The sequence below is a fragment of the Myotis myotis genome, unplaced genomic scaffold, assembly GCF_014108235.1.
Source record: "Myotis myotis isolate mMyoMyo1 unplaced genomic scaffold, mMyoMyo1.p scaffold_m19_p_14, whole genome shotgun sequence".
NCBI lineage: Eukaryota > Metazoa > Chordata > Mammalia > Chiroptera > Vespertilionidae > Myotis > Myotis myotis.
In genome coordinates, this window is record NW_023416318.1 from 43,754,902 (window position 1) to 43,779,033 (window position 24,132).

The 24,132-nt window shown below is 51.0% G+C and overlaps 2 protein-coding genes across 12 annotated transcripts; one reads left to right on the plus strand and one right to left on the minus strand.

Moving 5' to 3' along the window:
- Positions 1-23: 23 nt before the first annotated feature.
- ATRAID (all-trans retinoic acid induced differentiation factor) lies at positions 24-4,032 on the minus strand. Of its 3 annotated transcripts, XM_036335091.1 has the most exons (7): positions 3,901-4,032; positions 3,110-3,231; positions 1,460-1,531; positions 1,182-1,253; positions 961-1,082; positions 575-672; positions 102-340 (listed from the first exon to the last, which is right to left on the minus strand). In XM_036335091.1, the coding sequence occupies exons 1-7, from the start codon at positions 3,997-3,999 to the stop codon at positions 236-238; spliced, it is 690 nt and encodes a 229-aa protein (XP_036190984.1). In that variant the 5' UTR covers positions 4,000-4,032; the 3' UTR covers positions 102-235. The 3 variants fall into 3 exon arrangements, with proteins under 3 accessions (XP_036190982.1, XP_036190985.1, XP_036190984.1); XM_036335089.1 differs by lacking the exon at positions 575-672 and having other exon boundaries at positions 24-340; XM_036335092.1 differs by lacking the exons at positions 575-672; positions 3,901-4,032 and adding an exon at positions 3,316-3,754 and having other exon boundaries at positions 24-340.
- Positions 4,033-4,234: 202 nt separating this feature from the next.
- SLC5A6 (solute carrier family 5 member 6) lies at positions 4,235-19,501 on the plus strand. 9 transcript variants are annotated; one of them, XM_036335086.1, is made up of 18 exons: positions 4,235-4,377; positions 4,764-4,828; positions 7,058-7,154; positions 12,351-12,890; positions 13,197-13,262; positions 13,598-13,649; positions 13,801-13,868; positions 14,422-14,576; positions 14,969-15,109; positions 15,307-15,436; positions 15,931-16,019; positions 16,389-16,501; positions 16,837-16,904; positions 17,245-17,331; positions 17,471-17,652; positions 17,863-17,966; positions 18,199-18,314; positions 18,630-19,501. In XM_036335086.1, exons 4-18 carry the CDS (start codon positions 12,495-12,497, stop codon positions 18,780-18,782), a joined length of 1,920 nt encoding a protein of 639 aa, XP_036190979.1. In that variant the 5' UTR covers positions 4,235-4,377; positions 4,764-4,828; positions 7,058-7,154; positions 12,351-12,494; the 3' UTR covers positions 18,783-19,501. The 9 variants fall into 9 exon arrangements, with proteins under 9 accessions (XP_036190979.1, XP_036190978.1, XP_036190974.1 ...); XM_036335087.1 differs by lacking the exon at positions 4,235-4,377 and adding an exon at positions 4,433-4,556; XM_036335088.1 differs by lacking the exon at positions 4,235-4,377 and adding an exon at positions 4,558-4,691.
- The last annotated feature ends 4,631 nt before the right edge of the window (positions 19,502-24,132 follow it).

Consider the following 24,132-nt stretch of genomic DNA (forward strand, 5'->3'; position numbering starts at 1 on the left):
CCAAGAAACACACAAAGACGGGGCACCTTCCTTTAAAAAAAAATTTATTATCGTTAGCAGCACAAATGGGACCTGGGACTAGTCCGCTCCTCGACTGGAGTGTGACATTCCAGCGCAGTGCAATGTTCCATCTTCCTTGCCACCTCGGCCTTCTCCTGGAGGAGGCTCTGGCCAGCCCTGGCTGGGCTAAGATGGAGTGGGATGACCTTTAGGTCAGTAGGAAGATCTAGGTAGGTCATGAAGCCTTGGCTTTTCGGCGTTGGGTTCCCCAAAGAAGGATGGAGATGAAAAATGTGGTGGATCCCAAAATCCCAAAGAACGTAAGCAGCGAGAACGAGCCCTGTGAATAAAAGATTTTAAAAAAACCCTCATACACCTCATATAGTGTTACTCCAAGGGCTACATCCTAACACCCAGTTTTTTCCTATTATAACTATCCCTTCATCCAGGGCAATTCCTTCAGTTTCCTTTACTAGGTGATTTGCATCAACTCCTGGTCTTATGGCTCTTCTTTCTGAGAGGTTTTTGCTCTATGCATTTCTCTCCTCCCTAATAAGAAGAATTAATTCCTCACCTGGCGCATACACTTGTAGCCATGGAAGCCATCAGCACAAACACATTGCAAAAGACCTGGACCATCAGGCACACAAGATCCATTCTCAGGACATATTTCTAGGAGTCAGAGAGAAACAGAGAACATCACTGGATCTCATATTTCTCAAATATCTGCTTCAAATTAGATTCTTTCAATTATTTCCATGTCAAAGGGGAAGAAAGAGTATAGATAATCAGAACATAATAATATAAATATATTTTAAGATCCTTTCTTTCCAAGGGGTTACAGCTTCAGAAACCTGAACAAAAAGGCACATGAGCAATTTTACTATCTTTCTGATCTAATGGGGAGAATCCAAAGGAGGAAAGGCAGTTCCCCAAAAGGGTGGAGAGGAAACAGCATACCTGTGTCCCCAGTGCTATTGCAAAGGTTCCTTTGTCCTTCACAGGTTTGATTGTTTGGGTAAAATGTGACAGTATTCCAGGCATTAATACCTCCAGGACAGTTGACATCCTCTGGTAGTATCCTGAACAAAGCATAAGCAGTCTTAATATGCAACCTACGTTGCTGAGCTCACAGCACTGCCCCTCTTTGATTCTCTCCCGGACCCCATACCCTTACTCACAGAGTCTGGAGCTGGATAAAGCCGTGGAAGGTGCTGGCCAAGTCATCCTTGAGGGGGTTTGCGTGCAGGTCTCTGAAAAGCACACACTATTAGCACTGTGCTTTAGAAAAACACTCTATTAACCCATCTTCCTGGACTGGTATTCCAGTTTTCATTCTGAGCTGTCCAAGTTTAGGTATCAGTATTCAAACATTTTTTGAGGAGTACATCCTCAACGACTTTCCCATCAACCCTTTGTCATAGTCACTTTTTGGTAAGGAGGATAACTAACCACTTACATGATGATAGCAGTATGTGCTTGAGGAAAGTTTGGACCAAGGTGCTTCAGAGAACAGTTCTGGAGATCCAACCTGAGGAAATAAGGTAATCAGTGTAACTACATGTCTCTCTTTATCCATTAGAGGCTAACACATCCCTTTTTCTGCTAAATATTAGTTGAACACAGAAGTGTTCAGGGCTACAAACTAGGTGCTGTAGATGTTTTAATGCTGCACTGTCCAATTTAGTTATCACTAACTAGCTACGTGTAACTACTGAAATTTATTTAAATTTAAAAAAATTCAGTCCCTCATTTGCACTAGCCATATTTCAGTTAACCATTAACATGTGGGTAACAGCTACTGTATTGAATGGTATAGATATAGAATATTTCCATCATGGCAGAAAATTCTTTGTATCTATGCCTATGTTGGAAGAAATTAGTTTCTTGTCTAGATTAGTGAATCTCATATTATGATATGACCTCAGATCCACAAAGGACCTTCAAATGGAAAAAAAATCCAAATCACATAATCGAAAGTTTTCTCCAAGTGCATTTTCTACCACAGATTGGATGTAAAATGCTGGATATTAAGGAGCATGCTACTTTATTTTCTTAAGTATCTATTGCTGTCTGTTTCTCTATTCTACAAATATTTATGGAGCACCTACTAACTGCACAAATTTGGAATATAAAAATAAAACCCTCAGTATCTTAGCTTTCTTTCTTTCTTTTTTTTTTTTAGCTTTCAAATGTCTTACAATGTAGTAGGAGAACAAGACCAAAAATAGGATCAATATAACCTTTAAAAGCCTAATATGCTGAGTGTCCAACCATTGTTGGACTATCTGATCAGTCGCTATGATGCCCACCGACCATCAGGGGGCAGACGCTCTGACCGGTAGGTTAGCTTGCAACAGTCAGGCTGATCCTGACCAGGCTAGACCAGCAGGACACGTCCTAGAGCCCTTCCTCTAGAGCCCTCCCCCAACAGATGGCGCACAGGTGGGGTCCCTTGGCCTGGCCTGTGGGGTTCGGGTGGAAACCGGCAGTCTGACATCCTCTGAGGGGTCCCAGATTGCAAGAGGGCGCAGTCCAGGTCAAGGAACCCCGAGGAACCCCACCGGTGCACAACCGGGCCTCTAGTATGAAATAAATCACAGGGCAGTATAGAAATAAAATTGATTAGTACAGACATTAAGGATTAGTGGGAGTAAAAAAAAAATATTACTGTGGTATTTAGTAGTAAGAATTCACAAAAGATGCTGGAATTAAAGAATGGAGCCCAGTTGGTATGGCTCAGTGGTTGAGCATGACCCATGAACCCGCTCACTGTTGGAATCCCATCCCCAGTAGGAAGCATGCAAGAGGTAGGCGATGGCCGGTTCTCTCTCATTGATGTTTTTTACCCCTCTCCCTTCCTCTCTCTCTAAAATAAATAACATTAAAATAAAAAATAAAAAAGGACATGTATGCAGTTTCAACCAGGATGAACCACAGTGTTGTTTACCCAGCCAAAAATGCTATAACAGGTTTAGAAGTCTGAGCATTATGGTTGAGATGCCTCCAAAATAGGCACAAATATTTATCCCAAAAGCAGGTCAGGCAAGCCTTGACGAATCTGGGTTTGGAACTCTTTCCCACTCTCCAGCGAAGTCTTCTGCCTCACCCCAGGATGGTGCCATTCCGATTCAGGCAGCAGCGGGCGTGCAACATTAGCTCTGGCGTCTGCTTACAATAATGGGCCACTTCTGACCGATTTCCCACACTCCCTGGGCACTGGATGCAGATCTGCAGAAGAGAGAAAACTATTAGGACCCAGAAAAACAACCACCACCACCAAGAAAGAACAAACAGGGATCAAAAGTTACATGCCAGTACACCTCTCCAGAATCCCTCCAACAGAGGGAAGCGTTCCACCTTAGCATCAGGGTTGACAGACACTATCTTCCCAGGCGCCAAATCAGCACACCAGGGCCTTCCAGCCCAGACCACACCCAGGGAAAGCCCTCGTCCTTGAAGATCACTATGGGAACGTATTTATTATGTCCCCTCCAGTGACTTCTCAACCTGACAGCGGGCTTTGGCGGGGTGTGACAGGACTGCAGGTACACACTCATCAAGCATTACAGACAGGACAGTCCTGCCACCGCACTGCACACGCGGCATCCGTGCGTGGAGAGCCTGCACAAGCGCCAAAGGGCTCATTAGTTATTCAGAGATCCAGGCGCGAGGAGGTCAAAGGTGAAAGGTCTGGGGCTGTCGGCAAGGCCAGGGCGCTGGGAAACCTGCGCAGAGTGAGTCACCGTGAGCGGGAGGTCATACTAGTCATCTAGGGCTGGGAAGGCCTCAAGGGCAAAACCGGGGCTGCGCGCCGGCTGGGGAGGGCCGAGGGCGGCGAGCGCGACACCCGCCGGCCCAGCGCCTCGGCTGCGGGCGACCTCTGACCCGCTGCTGTACCTCGGGGAGCGCCAGAGCCCTTCCCACGCGCAGAGCGAGGAGCAGGGCCGCGGCCAAGGGCAGCGGGATCGGAGCGCTGCCAGGACCGCGAAGGGACATTTTTCCGGCCCTCTGTGTCCTTCTCAGCTCTCGCGAGACTTGCGCCGCGGCCCCGCCCCCGGGGGGCGGAGACTAGGGGTGCCGGCCGGTGGGCCGGGCTGGATTAGGGGCTGCTGCCCGCCGAGGTCAACCTACTTCTTCGTGCGCCCCGGTCCCCGTGAGGGGAACTGGCCTGCCCCACCTCCCGCTCCCCCTCTCGGCCCCGAGCGCCTCGCGCCGGGACGCCGAGGTCGCGTCTCCGCCGGGTCTCTGGGCTACACCGCCGGCCCCCAGGCGACATGGCGGGACGGGACGGGGCGGATCCCGGCTCACACCCGGCGCGCGTGCCGCGTGCCAGTCCTTGGCGGGCGGCCAGGCCCAGGCGTGGAGACCTGGCAGGTGGGCAGGTCGGGGGCAGCCGGAAGGGTGTGGAGCACCGCGTCGGAGCGAGGAGGGCGGGACTAGAGTCGAGGGGGCGGGGTGGCCCGTGGCCGGTGCCCAGCGTGGGTCCCAGAAAAATCGCAGGTGCGGGCGACCAAGCGGTTGGTAGTCCGTGCCACCTCGCCCGTGGAGGGAAGGTGTGGAGAGCGGGAAATCAGGAGGACAGGAGCGCGGAGGAGTGGAGGGCGAAGGGCGAACCCTGGAGGGAGGAGACGGGCGCGGACGCGTCGGGCGCCTTGTCCTCTGCACCTCAGTCCCGGGAGCACGCGCGGGTAGGAGCCCTGGCACGGAGGTCGGGGCGGGAGCGATACTCCCCTGCAGCCTCATCCCCCTTCCCTCCCCAGGAAAAGGGGGCGATGCTGATCTCGGGTAGAACGACGGGACCTCCCCGCGCCGCCTGAGCCACGAGGTAAGGAAAGGCGAGCGCGGTCCTAGGGTGCCCGGGGCTCTGGCCAAAGGTGCGGGGCGGCGAGCTGAGGCTGAGAATGAAGGCCTTAGAAATTAAGGTGAGCGTGAGGTTAGTAAATGAAACATTAACATGTTAGTGAGGGCCCCTTAAAGCCTTTCAGACCATCGGGATTTCTAGGCACAAGATTTTGAAGGAATCTTTTGGGAACGCTTGGTTCGCTGTGGCCCCGTATCCTTTGCAGGAGTCCCAGCAATCCGATGGAGCTTGTGACTGAGTGAGGGTAGGTAGGTGTAGGGTGGTGGAAAAGACTATCTTCCTTGTCTTAGGCGTTTTTGCTTTATTTTAATATATTGATTTCAGAGAGAAAGGGAGAAGGAGAGAGAGATAGAAACATCAATAGTGAGAAAGAATCATTGATAGGCTGCCTCCTGCACCCCCCCCTTCCCCCACACACAAACTGGGGATCGACCCCCACAACCCAGGCTTGTGCCCTTGGCCAGAATCGAACCTGGGACCCTTCAGTCCGCAGGCTGACGCTTTATCCACTGAGCCAAGCTGGCTAGGGCGTCTTAGGTGTTTTAAAACAGGTCCCACCACCAGCTATCTATGCCCTGTGTATTGCAATGGTAATGACGCAACTCAGTTCTTACTTTTGGCTCACAGTCTTTCAGAGATACAAGACCATCGGGTTTGGATCCGTGTAGAATTGTTAGCCACTGTCCTGTTCTTAGAATCGTGTCTGATGACTTTTTTACTGGGTCAGGTTTTTTTCTGTCTTGTCTAGATAGCCGTCTAGGAGGGTTCCCCACACTTAACCAGGAAGCCCTGTCAGTTTACTCCTGCTGTATCGAGGTCTGCATGCCTGTGTTCTAGTTTATACTAGAATCTTCCTTTCTCCAGCTACCTGCCTATCCGTATCATGAACGCTTTACCACTACACGTTCTATTCGCACACAGCACCACCTCTTACTTTCCAGCAGTTCCAGTCACCTCTATCACAGCAGTAAAAGATTTGCTGGGAGTGAGAAAACTCGTGATGTTGCAATCTTCAAAGACCTGGGGCATCTTTAGGTTAAACTACCGTGGCCTACTGGGAACTTTGTTCGGAGTACTGACATTTGTAACTTGTGATCCAAGAGTTGCTAGCTTTGATTTCCTCTCTTCATTGGCCCCAGGAGTTTCAAAGTTCAGGTTTCATTTGTGTGAGGCCATATCATTCCAGCAGGCAACATCTGCCCAAGAACACAGTGTGGGAGAGCCAGGAGACAGCCAGGCTCTCTCCTACTGAGCAAGAACAGAAGACATCGCTTATAATGATCTGTCTGTTTTTTCAAAATATATTTTTGTTGATTTCAGAGAGGAAGGGAGAGAGAGAGAGAAACATCAATGATGAGAGAGAATCATTGATTGGCTGCCTCCTGCATGTGCCCCACTGGGGACCGAGCCCACAGCCTAGGCGTGTGCTGTGACTGGGAATCGAACCCTGACCTCCTGGTTCATAAGTCAGTGCTCAACCACTGAGCCATGCCGGTCAGGCATGATCTGTGTCTAGACTAGTTGAAGTCTAAACTTTGTTCCACAAATGACTGACTACAATGAACATTCTGTTTCTGTCCTAGTTAGTAAGGACTGGGCCACTGGTGAAATTTTAGTAATTAGGTTGTGTGTGCCATGAGATGAAAAAGGTTGAAAAGGTTGGAAGGTCTCTAAAGACCATATGGTATTAATGGAGAGTGGATGGGTGGGGAAAACAGTAGTCCTGGGATCTAATTTAGCCTGTGGCGACAATCAGCTCTGTAGTTTGAAAAGATCACTGAGTTATCTCCGCCTGGTGTCTTTGTAAAGGAGGGTGTTATGAGGGTGTTATCTTAGTGATCTCTTAAGATCCCTTTAAGTTTTTAAATACTATGATCCTGTCCTTGTTCTAAGGACAATGGTCTGTTCTTTGAGGATTAGCATCTCTTTTGCTGGAGTCAGAAAGGTAACTTTCCCACCTTTCAGCCCCTCCTTTCCAGTTCCCTTTAAGACACGGTGCCAAGTAAGACTTAGAGTGAAAGCCTAATCCATCTAGGAATGTTGTTGCCTGTGAGCTCCCTGCTTCCCGTTCTGGAGCTGGAGTTTGGGGGTCCTAGGGAAATAGGGCCGTTTGGATCACAGTGATTGGTTCCCTGAAGGGGCCAGAACAAACAGCTGCTGAGTTCCTCTTCGCCTTCCAATTCCTGATCTCAGCAATAGCCGCTTATATAGAGCCAGACCTTCAGTCTGCCTCGCTCCAGACACACAGCTTCTCCAGGCAGCTCTGCCTCAGACCGGATTGCTTCTCTGGGTAAGTTGTCTGCCCCAGCAGGATAAGACCACTCTCCCTGGCTGTTCCCTGGGCCCCAGCTCCTTGGCTGGTTTGCTTCTCCCCAAAGTATCTTATGATCCTGACTCTGAACTGCTGGTCCCAGCACGTTGCCCTCTCACTGTTTTTTCAAGAAGCTATAACTTTATTAATGATAGAAACAGGACAAATTTCAAACCAAGCTGCAGTTACTTTTTTGAAACTCAAAAAAGTCCTCATTTTTATTTTTTAAAGAGTGTTTATTTATTTTTATATGTATTTTTACTAGAGGCCCGATGCACGAAATTCATGCAAGAGTAGGCCTTCCTTCCCCCAGCTGCGGGCACTGGCTTCCCTCTGGCACCCGGGACCCTGGCTTTGCTCAGGCCACCAGCAGGCACCCAGGACCCGGGCTTCCCTCCGGCCCGGCCTTCACCCGGAATGATGTCCGGTCTAATTAGCATGTTACCCTTTTATTATTATAGATTGATTTCAGAGAGGAAGGGAGAAGAAGAAAGAGCGAGAAACATCAATGGTGAGAGAGAATCATTGATTGGCTGCCTCCTGCATGCCCCACACTGGGGATGGAGCCTATAACCCGGGCATGTGCCTTGACCAAGAATCAAACCGTGAGCTCCTGGTTCATAGGTCGACTTTCAACCACAGCCACGCTGGGTCAGGCAGTCTTGTTTTAATTTTATGTCCTTAACTGCCACATCTGTTTCATCAGCCTCTTCCTCTTCACTTTTGTACAGTTGGAGTGGTTTTTTTGGTTACCTTTTATTTTTTTTAAATAAATCTTTATTGTTCAGATTATTACAGTTGTTCCTCTTTTTCCCCCTCATAGCTCCCCTCTTCCCAGTTCCCACCCCACCCTCTGCCCTTACCCCTCCCCACTGTCCTCATCCATAGGTGTACGATTTTTGTCCAGTCTCTTCCCACACCCCCACACCTCTTTCCCCCCGAGAATTGTCAGTCCACTCCCTTTCTATGCCCCTGATTCTATTATATTCACCAGTTTACTCTGTTCATCAGATTTTTTATTCACTTGATTTTTAGATTCACTTGTTGATAGATGTGTATTTGTTGTTCATAATTTTTATCTTTACATTTTTCTTCTTCCTCTTCTTAAAGAATACCTTTTAGCATTTCATATAATGCTGGTTTGGTGGTGATGAACTCCTTTAGCTTTTTCTTATGCTTGAAGCTCTTTATCTGACCTTCAATTCTGAATGATAGCTTTGCTGGATAAAGTAATCTTGGTTGTAGGTTCTTGCTATTCATCACTTTGAATATTTCTTGCCACTCCCTTCTGGCCTGCATAGTTTCTGTTGAAAAATCAGCTGACAGTCATATGGGTACTCCTTGTAGGTAACTAACTGTCTTTCTCTTGCTGCTTTTAAAAGTCTCTCTTTGTCTTTAGCCCTTGGCATTTTAATTAGGATGTGTCTTGGTGTAGTCCTCTTTGGATTCCTTTTGTTTGGTGTTCTCTGTGCATCCTGGACTTGTAAGTCTATTTCTTTCACCAGGTAGGGGAAGTTTTCTGTCATTATTTCTTCAAATAGGTTTTCTTTCTTTCTTTTTTTCTTTTTTTAAAAAATATATTTTATTGATTTTTCACAGAGAGGAAGGGAGAGGGATACAGAGCTAGAAACATCAATGAGAGAGAAACATCAATCAGCTGCCTCCTGCACATGCTGGGGATGTGCCCACAACCAAGGCACATGCCCTTGACCAGAATCGAACCCGTGACCCTTCAGTCTGCAGGCCGACGCTCCATCCACTGAGCCAAACCGGTGCTGGCCAAATAGGTTTTCAATATCTTGCTCTCTCTCTTCTTCTGGCACCCCTATAATTTGGATGTTGGTGAACTTGAAGTTGTCCCAGAGGCTCCTTACACTATCTTGATATTTTTGGATTCTTTTTTCTTTTTGCTTTTCCGGTTGGGTATTTTTTGCTTCTTCATATTTCAAATCTTTGACTTGATTCTTGGGATCCTCTTGTCTGCTGTTGGATCTCTGTATATTATTCTTTATTTCAGTCAGTGTATGCTTAATTTCTAGTTGGTCCTTTTTCGTATCCTCGAGGGTCTCACTGAATTTATCGGCGGTTTCTAGAAAAATCTTGAAAAACCTTATAACTGTGGTTTTGAACTCTATATCCTGTAGTTTGCTTTCCTCCATTTCTGTCATTTGTGACCTGTTTCTTTGTCTCCGCATTTTTTATGCTTCCCTGTGTTGATAGAGTGGCTTTGTGTGGTAGGTGTCCTATAGGGCCCAGTGGCTCAGCCTCCCCAATTACCTGAGGTGGACAGGTGCACCCCTCTTGGTGCACCCCTTTGTGGGCTGTGTGCACAGTCTTGTTGTAGTTAAGCCTTGATTGTTGTTGGTATCACTGGAAGGAATTGATCTCCAGGCCAATTGTCTGTGAGAATCAGCTGTGTCTATAGTGGGAGAACTTCTGTGCTGAAGACACCCTTCTGGGGCAAGATTTGCTTCAGTGGGGCATTGGTGCTCACTGAGTCTGCCCCCTGAGTGTGTCCCTTATGGATCTCAGGAGTTGTAATCTGGATGGTCCCAATCTGACCACTGGGTACTCGGGCTCTTGGATCTCTAAGGAGGTGCTAATTTAGCCTCTGCCTGAGGCTACCCAGCAGGAGCTACGGAGAGATCTGCAGATTCCTCTTCCTTGTTTGGGGTTTGGAGGTGCCCAGATGAGGTCCAGCTGTGAAGCAATGCAAGTTGCTGTGGGGCCTTGAGCCCTCTTTTGGATGTTCTGGGTCTCTCTGACCCAGCTGCAGTTTGTTAGGTAATTTTAGATCTCAAAGGGCCAGCCCATTCATATGCAAAAGCCTCTACTCGCAGCTTGGGTGGGGTGGAGCCTCAGGGAATTAACAGGGCGGACCAAACAGCTATGGCTGATCCTCAGTCCCACCCTAAGAGGCCCCTTGTCTCAGTGTCCTGGTAATCACTACAAGCACCTCTGAGAGAAAGCCGCCCTCGAGTTCGGCCCGATGCCAGACAGTCCAGTTTCTCCCCATATATAAGTCTGTGTCCCCAGAGACTCGCGGAACTGGAGTTCAGAGCCTTCGGGAGCTTGTGACTCCCTCCCAATTGAAAAAGACAACCGTGTCCTCAGTTGCCAGCCCTTTCCACGTGCATCTCCATACCTCAGCATTTTACTTCTGCACCTCCTCTGAGTCTCAGTGTGCTTTTCTCTTTCCTTCTAGTTGTAGAATTTCCACTCAGCCAGCCTTCCTGTGGTCCTGGATGATGTCTGTTTTGTCTTTTAGTTGTATTTTTGAAGTGGTTGTGCGAGGCAGCAATTTCAGGTGTTTACCTATGCTGCCATCTTGGTTTCTCTCTCTTAAGTGTCTTTTTCTGGAGTCTGTGTTTTATTTAATGTTTGAGACAGCTTCACCTTAAACTTGAATTTCTCAGCAGCTGCTAGCTGTACTTGTTGAGATAAATCCTGATCTTGGCTTCCCCAGAAACTATGTAGATATCTGAAGCTGGGCTCTTGTAGACATCTGGTTTTATAACGACAAAGAGGATAGTCTTAGATTTCCAGGTAGTGACCCCAGAAACCCCTGTAACCTGTTGAAGACCCGGGTTGGACTTAGCCTTCCGTGCCTTTTCATTGACTTCAGCTGCTGCTGCCAGCGAGGCTTGTGGTGGCCTGTGTGGAATCTGTTCCTCGGGCTCTGCCACTGATTCATCGGTCAGCTTCTGTCCCAGAGCCTCTCAGCCGGGGCTGTGGCCGCTCCTGCTGTGCAGTAGGGATGCTTTCTGTGGCTTCACCTGCATTTAGTGCAGGGAACCCCTCTCATTTTAGAATCCCACTTCTCTTCCATGATCTGCTATTGATTGTGGTGTTGCAGGTAGAGTAGCTGAGAGAGAAGTGGCAGGGCTAGTAGAGTTGGGGAGAATGGAGTGGGTGACCTGGAATGGAGTTTGGGCTGCCATGGAGGTGATCTCATTGGGAATCAGTGCTGAGAAGAGGTGCTATTAGCATGATGAAACTGGGAATCAGGGGAAGAGGGAGTTGAGGTCAGGGGGAATGGAGGAAACCATGCTGTTACTAGTCTCCATTTCTTCTTCCCCACTGGGCTATGGCGCCAGGTTGGGCTCTTTTGGCTTAGTATATTGTAGTGACTGGGTCTGCGCCTACAAGTGGGGGGCAGAAACATGGGCTAGAGTTGAGTTTTCTTTTGTTATGGGGTGGAGACCTAAGAAGGTTCTTATATTTCACAGCTGTGTGTGCTCAAAAAGGTGCTGGCCAAGTAGTTATCTCCTGGTGTTACTGGGGAGAGGAGGAGACCTCAACTCTTGAAGGAAACATTTCAATCAAGAGACAAAGTGTCGCCCTAACTGGTTTGGCTCAGTGGATGGAGCGTTGGCCTGTGGACTCAAGGGTCCTGGGTTCGATTCCGGTCAAGGGCATGTACCTTGGTTGCGGGCACAACCCCAGTAGGGGGTGTGCAGGAGGCAGCTGCTCGATGTTTCTCTCTCATCGGTATTTCTAACTCTCTATTTCTCTCCCTTCCTCTCTAAAAAAATCAATACTATATATATATATATATATATATATATATATATATATATATATATATTTTTTTTTTTTTTTTTTTTTTTTTAAAGGGAGAGACAAAGTGTAGAAAAGCAAGCAAGAATTTATTGACTGCAGTAAAAACATACTTAGGGCAGTGAAACAAGGAAGGGCATAGAAGAAGCAATAGGAGAGCCTGGCTGGGCTGCTTTGGCTCACTGGAAAGTCTGAGAAAAGGGGAAAGAGGGCCTTGGAGACAGGTTGGGGAGCATAACCCAGGACCAGTTGCTGCTGCCCGTTGCTCCCCTGGTTGCAAGTCTCATGGGGTCCCTTAGAGGCTAGAGGATACGTGCCTATGGGGGAAGAGAAGGGAAGGGAATGGCACAGGCATGCTCCCTGGAGGGAGAGAGCCCTGGGACCTTCTGTCTCAGTTTCCCTGCTCCACTTGTCCTGGAAGTGTCCTAGCTTCTTGCTAGTCTATAACATTGGCTGCCTCACTCTGCTGCTTCCTCCCTATTTTTGTCATACGAAGACCTCCAGACCTTCAAGGTCTGCCACCGAAGTGGCTGGTCCAAGTTTGGTGGGTGTGGGACTCACAGGCCTGGGAGTGGGGGGCCGCGAAGGCCTGACTAGCAGCTGATTCCTTTGCAGGCCACCCTGGACAGTGTCACTTGGTGGAGAAGGAAGACTGAAACCTGCTTGAGAACCAGGTGGTAGCCACTTGCTTGCCACTGCCCAGCCAAGTAGCAGCCCAGACCCCAGGAGCAGCAAGTGGCTGCAGGTCATAGATAGAACATGAGAGTGGGGGTGACCACCTTCACTCCTCTCTCCCCCGCCTCAAACACAAGCACGGTAAAATCCACCGCCTTCTCCCCTGTGGACTATGTGGTCTTCACTCTGCTGCTGGTTCTCTCCCTTGCCATTGGGCTCTACCATGCCTGTCGTGGCTGGGGCCGGCATACCATTGGTCAGCTGCAGATGGCGGACCGCAAAATGGGCTGCCTTCCCGTGGCGCTGTCCCTGCTGGCCACCTTCCAGTCAGCAGTGGCCATCCTGGGTGTGCCGTCCGAGATCTACCGATTTGGGACCCAGTATTGGTTCCTGGGCTGCTCCTATTTCCTGGGGCTGCTGATCCCTGCACACATCTTTATCCCTGTCTTCTACCGTCTGCATCTCACCAGTGCCTATGAGGTGAGCAGAGAGGAAGGGAGGGGCACATTGAACCCTCAGGTTCTTGGGGAAGGAGAGGAGGAACAGGGCACAGATGAGGGATCTGGAGCCCCAGATTACCTCTGCCTAGTGAGAGTGACAGCACCATATCGTGTGTTCATAGGTTCTTTCCAAGTGAGGTCAGATTGGGGGAGGAGGGTGCTGTATGAGCGGGGCCAAGAGTGGATCTGAATTGGATATTCCCTTGTGTTTCTGGACCTCTTGAGGGAAATTGTGGGGGGTGGAGTAGGGACGAATACCTTTTTCTTATTTTTTTATACTACCTAGTACCTGGAGCTCCGATTCAATAAGACTGTGCGGGTTTGTGGGACCATCACCTTCATCTTTCAGATGGTAAGTAGAATGAGGCTAGAAATGAGCCGAAGGCATGGGAGGGGTTCCTGAACTCGGGCACGCTGAGGCAGTGGGAGCCTCCCTGCTCTCACACTGGCACATTTATAATTCCTGCTCGGGGTCAGGGTTACTGAAGCCCCGAGCACCCTGCTTTCCATCCCTTCAAGTTCCAGCACGGACAGCAGGGTGGCAGCAAGCCAAACTTTGGCAGAAGGGGGAGGGTAGTGAGCCTAGGGGAGAGGAGGCCATGGGATATTGGAGCTGAGGTCCATCTGTCCTCCTCTGCCCACCCTCATCTCCTCTTCCCCTCACGTTCTCCTTTTCCTACCCAACAGGTGATCTACATGGGGGTTGTGCTCTATGCACCGTCACTGGCGCTCAATGCAGGTGAGGAGTCCTAGCCCCTGGCTCCCGGGCTGGGAGAGCTCCTGAGGGAGGGGCAGGTGACCAGATGCTTCCTGCCTTACCAGGCTTCTCTGGCGTCCCCTCCTGGCAGTCCTCTTCCAGAGACAGAAATGTGACTTTTATCTCTTTACAGTGACTGGCTTTGATATTTGGCTCTCAGTGCTGACCCTAGGCATTGTCTGTACTGTCTACACTGCTCTGGTAAGTGCAATAAGTCTTAGGGGAGGGAGGATGGGAAGAAAAGGAAAAGAAGGGATGGATGAGATAAGAAGGTAGGAGATGAGATAAGAACTTAGTTGAGCCTGCAGGACCGAAGAGTCCCAGATTCAATTCCGGTCAAGGGCATGTACCTTGGTTGCAGGCTCCTCCCAGCCCAGGCCCTAGTCATAGCTCATTCAGGAGGCAACTAATTGATGTGTTTCTCTCACATCGATGTTTCTCTGTCTTTCCCTCTCTCTTCCACTCTCCCTAAAAATCAGTGGAAAAATATCCTCGAGTGAGGATTAACACACAAAAAATAATATAGTTGAGAAAGTGGAATGAAATGAGATGTAGGAGATGGGATGGGATTATGGTGGGTGGGATGTAGTAGAGGGGATGGCATATGAAGGTAGGGGATGGGGTCGAAATGATGTCAGTGGGGTCTCAGTAATTATGCCCCTGGCAGCAGATTAGTGCCCTTGCTGGTGGTAGGGTGTCCTCAGTGGTGGATGGTTTTGAAGACATTGTGTCAGGCATGCGCTTTTTCTTACAGGGTGGGCTGAAGGCAGTCATCTGGACAGATGTGTTCCAGACACTGGTCATGTTCCTAGGGCAGCTGGCGGTTATCATTGTGGGGTCGGCCAAGGTGGGCGGCTTGAAGCGTGTGTGGGATGTGGCTTCCCAGCATGGCCGTGTCTCTGGGATCGAGTAAGTACACCCCTCGTGCTTAGGGGTCTCTTGTGCCTAGGAGCTGGACCTATCCTAGAGTCTGAGCTCAGGGCTGTGAGCAGAGGGCAAGCTGTGGAAGCCTTAGGTGCGGCACCGAGACAGGTGGGAAGCCGGCACTGCAGAGGTGGGGGCTGATCACAGGTGTGGCTGGTGGTTAAGGAGGGTCAGGTTGTATTTAGGCCTAGGTTGGAGAACTGAGCCCTCCCTCCAACTTGCTACCATCCCTTGAGTCCATCCAGTGCTTGCCTTCAGCAGCTCCTTAGCCCTCACAGTGGTGTCTCTGCTCCCCTCTGAGCCCCACCGAAGGAGAGTGAGGAGGGTCCGGGTCTCTCTGGGACTATGGCACAGTGACCAGGTGGCGTTTATTGCAGGCTAGATCCGGACCCTTTTGTGCGGCACACTTTCTGGACCTTGGCCTTCGGGGGTGTCTTCATGATGCTCTCCTTGTATGGGGTGAACCAGGCGCAGGTGCAGCGCTACCTCAGCTCCCGCACGGAGAAGGCTGCTATACTGTGAGTGCGCGGACAGGAGGGCGGGAGCAAGGGCTGGAGGGAGAGAGGGCCCTAGGTCCATGGAGGCAGGCTGGGTGGGGACAGGATGTCAGAGCTCACAGCCCCCCATTGGGGTCAGGACGTGAGTCTGCTTTTTGGGGCTCAGGGACATGCTTGAGGGTATCTGTTAAGCCCCTCTCTCCCCTCGCCTCTTGCAGCTCCTGCTATGCTGTCTTCCCTTGCCAGCAGCTGGTCCTCTGCATGAGCTGCCTCATTGGCCTGGTCATGTTCACCTACTACAAGGAGTATCCCATGAGCACCCAGCAGTCTGAGGCAGCGCCCGACCAGGTGAGGAGGCTTTCCTGGCCGCCTTCTGTGCCAGGAAGGGTCAACTGGGCCCTGAAGGGGAGTGTCTGGGCGGCTGCAGAAAGGACTCCCACCCTGGGCAGCAAGTGGATTTGCATTCTTTTCCACTCTGGGATTCTGTCCATTTGGTGAGGACCCAGCATCACTGATCACATGGCTGACCCTGCTGCGTGGCTCACCAGGGGCACGTATATATGCCTTGCTGGGAGCTGCCACCACCTGGTCTCGTGTAACCCTCCCAACAGCCTCCCTTCATAGAGAAAAGAGGCTCAACAAGGTGGCCAGTGTGTTGGGGTGCGAACTGCTTCCTCTTTCCAGAGTCCATTTTCTCTTTTTTTACTGTGGGGTCACCCTCAGTGCCGGGCCCTCTTCCTGATGACCCAGACCGGCTGGGGCACGTCCAGGGGCTTCCTGTGCGTCTTGCTCTGGGGAAGGGCTCCCCTCAGGAGAGCTGTGCCCTTGTGTTCTGCCCGCAGTTCGTGCTGTACTTTGTGATGGATCTCCTCAGGGGCCTGCCCGGCCTGCCTGGGCTCTTCGTCGCCTGCCTCTTCAGCGGCTCCCTCAGGTACCTGGCCCTCCCCTCGGCCCGGCGCGGCTGGCCCTGCTTCGTGCAGAGCGAGGCCGAGGGCGACCCCTCGTTGTCCGTCCACCTGGGTGACGAGGGCGGCCCCTCCGTGTGGGACGGAGCACGTCCTCTCTGGAGTCTTCGTTTATTTATAATAGCAGTTGATCTACAGAATAAAACCTGTACCCCACGCATTCAAGGTCACGTGTGTCCCCCCCCCTCCTTCCTTACCCCCGGGCCTCCTGGCTGCCACCTGGGAAGAGGGTTTCTTGGCTGCACCGTCCTCGACCTCCAGGGCACTGTCCCTCGATAGCCTACCCTGTGGTTAGCTTCTCTCAGAGCACCTTGTCTTTCTCGTCCTCCTTTCAGCACCATATCCTCTGCTTTTAACTCACTGGCAACTGTTACGATGGAAGACCTGGTTCGACCCTGGTTCCCTCGGTTCTCAGAAGCCCGGGCCACCATGCTTTCCAGAATCCTTGGTGAGATGATGCTTCCTCCTCTCAGTTGTGTCTTTCTTGAGTTCGCCCTAAGCACTGTCACCGTCTGCTTTAAAGCCCCACCTTTAGCCGGGGCTCAGCATTTGCTGCTTGCCAAGTGAAGCACCCGCCTCGTGCCCAGCTGAGGGCACTGCCCGGGGTCTCTGAGTCAGACAGGTGTGAGGACAGGGCAGGAGGGACCTGGAGTCGGGGCATGGAGTCTGTGCCCTGTTTCCGACGACACAGGTAGTGATTTGTGTGGGGAAGGAGCTTTGCTCTACTTCCCTCCCCTTTATAGTGTGCTGACTCACCTCTTGTTTCCTCCCTTCTCTTCCCAGCCTGTAGTTATGGGCTGCTCTGCCTGGGAATGGCCTATATCTCCTCCCAGATGGGACCAGTGCTGCAGGTAATGACTGTGGGGAGAAGAAAGCAATTTGGGGGGAGAGAAGGAGCAGATTGAAACTGGAAATTGAGGAGGTAGCTATTGTGAAGGGAATGACTGGGGCAGGCATGAGAAATTCTGCTTTATGGGCTGCCTTTAGTTGGAAACAGATTCAAGTAGCCGAAAGCCCCAGGGTCATTCCTGGGATGTTGGCTCTGAGGCTTCTCAGGATCCACTTCAGAGCAGAGCCCCGAGCACTTTCCCTTTCCCATTCCTGACGTCTGGGATCCTGCACGGGGTGGGCTCCCGGTGGGAGAGCTGGGGCTCTGAGCCTGTGTTCTTTTCCCAACCCTGCTCTCCACAGGCAGCCATCAGCATCTTTGGCATGGTGGGGGGGCCGCTGCTCGGACTCTTCTGCCTCGGGATGTTCTTCCCCTGCGCCAACCCTCCTGTGAGTGACCCATCTGCTCCCCTGTCCATGCAGGGGTGGGCCCGGGAGATGGCTCGGCAGGGCCGTCACCATGAGTGTGGGAACTGGTGTGGAGGTTGGCAGGGCTGGCATTGTGACGAGAGTGTGCCGTCTTTGGCAGGGTGCCGTTGTGGGCCTGTTGGCTGGACTCATCATGGCCTTCTGGATCGGCATTGGGAGCGTCGTGACCAGAATGGGCTCTGGCACAGCACCCTTGCCCTTGAATGGGTCCCACTTTTCCCTGCCCAGCAATCTGTCCACCATCGCCATGACCACGCTGATGCCCTCGACCACCCTCTCCAGGTGAGTTGGGCCTCACTGTCTTTCTCCTTGGGGAGTCTTAGGGAGAATAGCGCATTTTTGAGGGGTTTCCCAGGGGCCCTGATAAGGAATGGGCCACCAGAAACCTCAGGGAAATGTTGGATCCCAGGATCTTAGGTCCCTGCAGGTGAGCGGAGCCAGGTGACCAAGGAATACCCTATCACCGAATTGTCCTCCCCTCTGTCTCCTCAGGCCTACAGGACTGCAGCGGCTCTACTCCCTGTCATACCTGTGGTACAGCGCTCACAACTCCACCACAGTCATTGTGGTGGGCCTGCTTGTCAGTCTCCTCACTGGTGAGAGGGTGTGGGAGGCATCACCCAGGAGCGGGATGGACAGGGAGGGCACTCAGGGAATCCGGACTTTGGGGGGAGAATTGCCCCTGCCTTCTGGGCTCCTGGTATCTTTAACCATCAGGTTTCTTGGCTGAGCTCTAGCAGGTGGGCAGGGCTGGAGCTGGGAGCCCTGAGAACAGAGGGCTTTCTGGGTTGTACACTGGTTACCTGGTAAAAGCGCCTTGACCTTCAGGGGGAATGCGGGGCCGGACCCTGAACCCTCGGACCATTTACCCAGTGGTGCCAAGACTCCTTGCCCTCCTGCCTGTGTCCTGCCAGAAGCGACTTCGCTGCAAAAGCCACAGCCAGGTAGCGCCCTTATTGCCCACATTGCCCCCTCTCCAGACCACCGCCGGACCTTCCGGGTTCCCTTCCATCCCTTTGCTTTCTCCCCAACCCAGCACCCCTTTTTCTGGTATTTGCCTCAGGAGAGCTCTGGCCTGGTGGACAGAGGGGTCTGAGCGGGGAGAGTGCACCGCGTGCTGGCCTCTCCTCTCCCCCGCCCCTCGTGCTGCTCTCCCTTCTAGCTGGGCTCAGAGCAGGGTCTCCCTTTTCTGTTTGAGTCGCTTCCCCAGCCCTTTGTCTGCTACTTCCTGTTTCACTGGCTTTGCTCTGTGTCTGCAGGGCCTCTTTGGGGACACCACAGTGCTTCCCGAGAAGATGAGTAATGGGATGCTGAAGGGCATCAGAGACAAGGAGGCCGTGGCAGAGCCTGTGAAAGGCCCCCTCCACCCAGGCAGCAGCCCCACCTTCATCGTCCAGGAGACCTCACTGTGATCTGGACTCGGGCCCAGCCTGAGTCTACCCTGTGGAACAGGGATGCACTACTTGATGTGTACTGCAGGGGGCTGGATGGCCAGATGACCAGGCCCACACCAAAGGACTCTGTAATCCTAGGGGTCTGTGCTAGGAGCTGTCAGGCCTTGGAGGTGTGAGGGTGGGACAGGGTGTTGCCAGAAAAGAAGATAGAAGGGAATCCTCTGGGGAAAGGATAAAGTTCCTTTGAAGTGGGTGGAGCCCACAGTGCAGGTTGCAACTGCCGTGGGCCTGTTCTGGCAAGGTCGACCCCCTCCGCCACACAATGCTGTTAGTTCCCGTGCGCCCAGCGAAGCCACAGGGCCGCTGCGCCTGCTTTCAGGTTATCGGTGACACACAGCCCCCTCTGTTCTTATCTGTCTACCTCCGTTCTTGAGAGGGAGGTTTTGGTGTTCCCGGGAGGCCTCTCAGAACAGACAGGTACATTCATCTCCTTTGTGTAGAGTAGGGGAAGCGTTCCGCCCGCTGCCTCCAGCCCCACATCCAGTGGGCACTTGGGAGTGGCGCAGATTTAATCTAAGAAACCAGGGCATGACCAGCTCCACTGTGGAGTGTCCATCTTGACTCCTGAGCCACACCTCCCTAGTATCATTTGGTTATTCACGCTCCTGTTTCCTTTTGGAGTTTCCTTCCCACGTATCTTTGTTCCTAGGGAATAAAATTTGTCATTGCATCTAGAATCTGAGCTCCTGTTCTTTGTGCAGCTTCTCTTGTCCACTCCAGTCCCTTCCCAGGAGAGGAAAAGAGCTTTCATTTCCCACGCACACGTCTTCTAAGGAGAAACGGGAAACTCCGTCTCCATGAGATTTCAAGTCATGTATGTCCCTGGCGTGTCTGCAGGTGGCAGCATTGTGCTCAGGCTCATCAGGGTGGGAGACATCCTCTCCTTGCTGCTTCTCATCCCTATGGCGCAGTCTGTCCCTTGTCCAGCCCCAGGGCTGAGAAGCAGCAATGGAGACCGTGTGCATCTCTCTCCCTGCTGCTCTGAGACCTTCACTTTGGGGGCTAGAGAAAGAATGCCGCTATTTGGCTTTAGAAATAGAACATTCAAAATGGACTTTTACGGTCCGGAGAATACTGCTGATTCCCACGCCTGGTCTCTGCCCTTGCTTGGCCCTGTCCAGCTGCCCAGAAACAAGTCTGCACAAGCTCTCGGCCCCTCAAGAGAGACTTGGTCCCAGGCAGATCTGTGGACAGTCCCAGAAAAGCCAGGTTGGCTCTCCTGAGGTGCCTTCCTCGTGGCAGGCCCTCCACCTGGGGGCCGAGGAGACGTTGCTCCTGGCCAACCACCCCACCCCAGAGCTGCCTGCCAGTGTTCTGGGCCAACCTGGACTCATTTGTTCACTCTTCAGTATATTTATCCACATGCTGTAAACCAGCTCACGGATCTGTAGTCGAATCTTACATGGCTCAGCAGGAGTGATAGATTTCAACTCTGGCAAAAAATGACAAAGGAAAAATAAAAGGCACAGATAGAAATAAAAAGGATACATAGCTCCAGCCGGTTTGGCTCGTAGAGCATCGGCCCCTGGACTGAAGGGTCCTGGATTCCATTCTGGTCAAGGGCAGATACCTCGGTTGCAGGCTTGACCCCCAGCCCTGGTCAAGGCACGTGCAGGAGGCAACCAATCGATGTGTCTCTCACTTTGATGTTTCTGTCTCCCTCCTTTCCACTCCCTTAAAACCAATGGGAAAATATCCTCGGGTGAGGATTAACAAAACAGTGACAGCACAGATGCCATTGATGCTAATGATGTCTCAGGATCACCACCCTCAACTTCTGAGCTAAAGGTTGCCATTCTCACACCCACAATTGTGAAATTGCATCCGTCTGTTCATAAAGTTGGCCTGCCTGGCTAGCACTTCAGTTCAGATCTCTGAAGCTGTCAGTAACAGAGGACCTAGAGGACTGTTAATAAATAAAAACTATTCCATCCCAGGAAGCAAGAATCACTGTATCGCATCCATTCATCCCCCCACCAACAATCTGCGGAAGAGTTTCTGTGATTCTTTCGTGACAAGTTGAGAAAAACCCATGCAGTACTACTAGGCCAGTGATGTTATAATAAAATAATTTTACCTGGGTAGGATAAGGTTCTTCAGCTAAGACTGGGTCTATTATAACCTGCTGAGATTCAAAATACATTCAGCTGAATCATTTAGGAATCTTCCAGCAGCATAAACAGAACACCCACCTAAAGAGGCTCAAACAGGACATTCAAACAAGGAGCCCCCATATTTGTGATGGACATGAACCATGAAAAGTATGACTTCCTCAATATTGTCAGCAATGCCTCTTGTACCAACTGCCTGGCTCCCCTGGCCAAGGTCACCCATGACAACTTGGGCATGATTAAGTGACATGGCCATAGCCCATGCCATCTCTGCCACCAGAAGACCATGATGGCCCCTCAGAAGCCGTGTCATGGTGGCTGAGGGGCTGCCCAGGATATCATTCTTGCTTCTGGTACTGACAGTGCTGTGGGCAAGGTCACCCTTGAGCTGAATGGAAGCACACGGGCATAGCCTTCTGTGTCCCCAGCCACAATGTGTTGGTCATGTATTTGAACTGTCATCTGGAGAAAACTGTCAGATATGATAACTTCAAGGTGGAAAGGCAGCATCAAAGTGCTCCCTAAAGGGCATCTTGGGCTACACAGGACCAGCTTGTCTCCTGCAACTTTAACCCACTCTTCAATCTTCGATGCTGGGGCTGGCATTGCCCTCCATGACCACTTTGTCAAGCTCATTTCCTGGGATGACAATGAGTTTGTCTATAGCAATAGGTGGTGGACCTTATGGTTCAAATCACTTCCAAGAAGAGCCCTTGGGCCACCAGCCCCAATGAGAGGACAGAGGAAGAGAGGGGCCCTCAGCTGCTGGGGAGTCGTCACACCAACTTGACCCCTGACACCCTGAGAATCCTATCCTCAACACAGTTTCCCAGAACCTCTGAGGAAGGGGAGGGGCTTAGGGAGTCCTAGCTTATATACCAATAAAGTTCACTGTATCCGTTCCCTTCAAAAGAAAATCTTGATTTACCTGGCCCAGAACATCATTTATATATATATACTGTATCTATATATATAAAAGGCTAAGCGACCAGCCAGTAGGTATGACGTGCACTGACCACCAGGGGCGGGGGGGAGGGCAGACTCTCAATGCAGGAGCTGCTGAGCCACAGCAACGTTGCAGAGTGCCCTCTTGCACTCCGGGACCCCTTGGACTGCCGGTTTCGGCTTGATCCCCACAGGTCAGGCTGAGGGAGCTCACCTGCCAGAGGGACCCTGCTCACTCTGCAGATGCCCGTAGAGCCCCGGCGCTGCCCCAGGCGCAGTGGCCAGGGAGGGACCGTGGGAGGTTGACTCCAGGGCGTATCTGGCCCTTCTGGCCCAGTCCCATCCCACCAGCCACCTTTTAATTAATTTCCTTTCAATGTGCATGAATCCATGCACTGGGCCTCTAGTAGTTTTATAAAATTATAAAACCTAAAATTTTACGGCCAGTTGGCAAAGATAAACAGTGGCAGATTTGTTAAAAAATGAGATGTGTGTATGCAGGGCACGTTACAACCTGCAATCTACATTTGTGTGGCCCAAGCTTTCAAAGCCACCACTTGGCACCACTTTAGCTCTGCTGTGGCATCTAAAGGGGGGAACACAAGCCCCACTGCTGCCTGGGATCCTGCAGTTTTCTCGGTGTGGAAGACTTGAGTATTACTGTCTTGTCAAAGACCACTTGGGATTGAAGGTTAAGATGCCGTAGGAAAAATTAGAACAGTAATGATTCCTATGGGAGTCAGTGCCAGTTCCACACTATTTTTGTGCCTTTCTATGAAGGGATGATTATGATGTAAGTGATGAAAAGGCATTTTTGGGTCCTGATTATAAGTGTGACTACTGGGATGCTGCTTACAGACATACAAAGGCCCTCGTCTCCTTTGCCAAGTCACCAGCTCACCACTATTAGTGGGCAGCCCAGTTCCCACAGCACTGTGTAAAACCACTGGTTTGACGGATTCCCAGGAACTCTGGCCCACACCCCAGGCAGTTGCTGGAAATTCTGGCAGCTAGACCTGAAACCACGTGACAACTCTCTAAAGTGTGTCCACTCTGGGAGACAAAAATCCACTGGCTTGCATGGAGATACTTACAGTGATCATGTCTGGTAAACATCTACGCTTTCTGAGGTTGGCCAGAGAGATAAAATATATATGAAAAGAATACCCATTAGCTAAACTGTAGTGTTTTAGACTTGATTAAAGAAGAGCTTGTGTAAGTACACTGAATATGTATTTATCTGTTTCCTCCCAAATCCTCACAGTCATAACAGTAAAGAAATAAAAAGACCATAAACCCATAGGATTAAAGAGAAGGGAAAAATGATGATGGTGTCAAGAGACGTCAACACAGTTTTGGAAAATGAAAGCAGATGAGGAGCCAAAACTAATATGCAGAATGTAGAGGCTTAAACCTAAGGGAGCCTGTGGGAGGGGTGCTTCAGGCAGAGAGGGAGTGAAAGGTGCAGCAATACAGAAAAAGTCCAGTGTCCTAGCAGAACACAGCAAAGGGGCAGGAACTGAAGACACAGTGTATCTCTGACAAGCATCCATCGGTTCTTCATCCCTATACTTTTGCTTTTTCCAGGAATTTATATAAATGGGATCATCCTATATAATAAAGAGGTAATATGCAAATTAGCCCTCACACCCTCACAAGATGGCTGCCTATAACCAGGCCAGCAGGGGGGTTAGTGAGGGACAACCAAACAACTGAACAGCAGGCTGCATGGGGCGACCAGGCTGACAGGGGGGGAAGTTAGGGGCAATCAGGCTGGCATGCAGAGAGAGTAAGGGGCAATCAGGCTGGCGGCGGGGGGGGGGGGGGCGTCAGTTAGGGGCGACCAGGCAGGCAGGCAGGTGAGCGATTAGGAGCCAGTGGTCCAGGATTGTGAGAGGGATGTCTGACTGCCAGTTTAGGCCCGATCCCTGAGATTGGGCCTAAACCAGCAGTCGGACATCCCCCGAAGGGTCATCCCCCAAAGGGTCCTGGATTGGAGAGGGTGCAGTCTGATGTGCCAAAATGAGATTTATTCCTTTAACTTCATCTGTCCTTGGTTGTGGTTGGCAAATGACACGAATGGACTTCTGCTCTCTGTCTCCCTGAGTAGGGTGATTTAAGCTATTTACCCTCTGGCTGGGGAGGAGAAGTACAAATCATCCACTCATAAGTGTGCCTGGTTTAAGGAAGATAGGATTTACTAGATGGCTGCAAACTGCTTGTTTAACTGTCTTGGTTTCCCTACTCTGCTT

Coding starts and splice junctions, on each gene's coding strand:
- SLC5A6 (XM_036335085.1), top strand. CDS start 12,495: ATGAGAGTGGGGGTGACCACCTTCACTCCTCTCTCCCCCGCCTCAAAC. Junction 17,332..17,470: donor TCCCCTGCGCCAACCCTCCT/GTGAGTGACCCA, acceptor CGTCTTTGGCAG/GGTGCCGTTGTGGGCCTGTT. Junction 17,653..17,862: donor CCCTCGACCACCCTCTCCAG/GTGAGTTGGGCC, acceptor CTGTCTCCTCAG/GCCTACAGGACTGCAGCGGC.
- ATRAID (XM_036335089.1), bottom strand. CDS start 3,999: ATGTCCCTTCGCGGTCCTGGCAGCGCTCCGATCCCGCTGCCCTTGGCC. Junction 3,232..3,900: donor GGGCTCTGGCGCTCCCCGAG/GTACAGCAGCGG, acceptor TCTCTTCTGCAG/ATCTGCATCCAGTGCCCAGG. Junction 341..960: donor CAATAGCACTGGGGACACAG/GTATGCTGTTTC, acceptor TTTTATTCACAG/GGCTCGTTCTCGCTGCTTAC.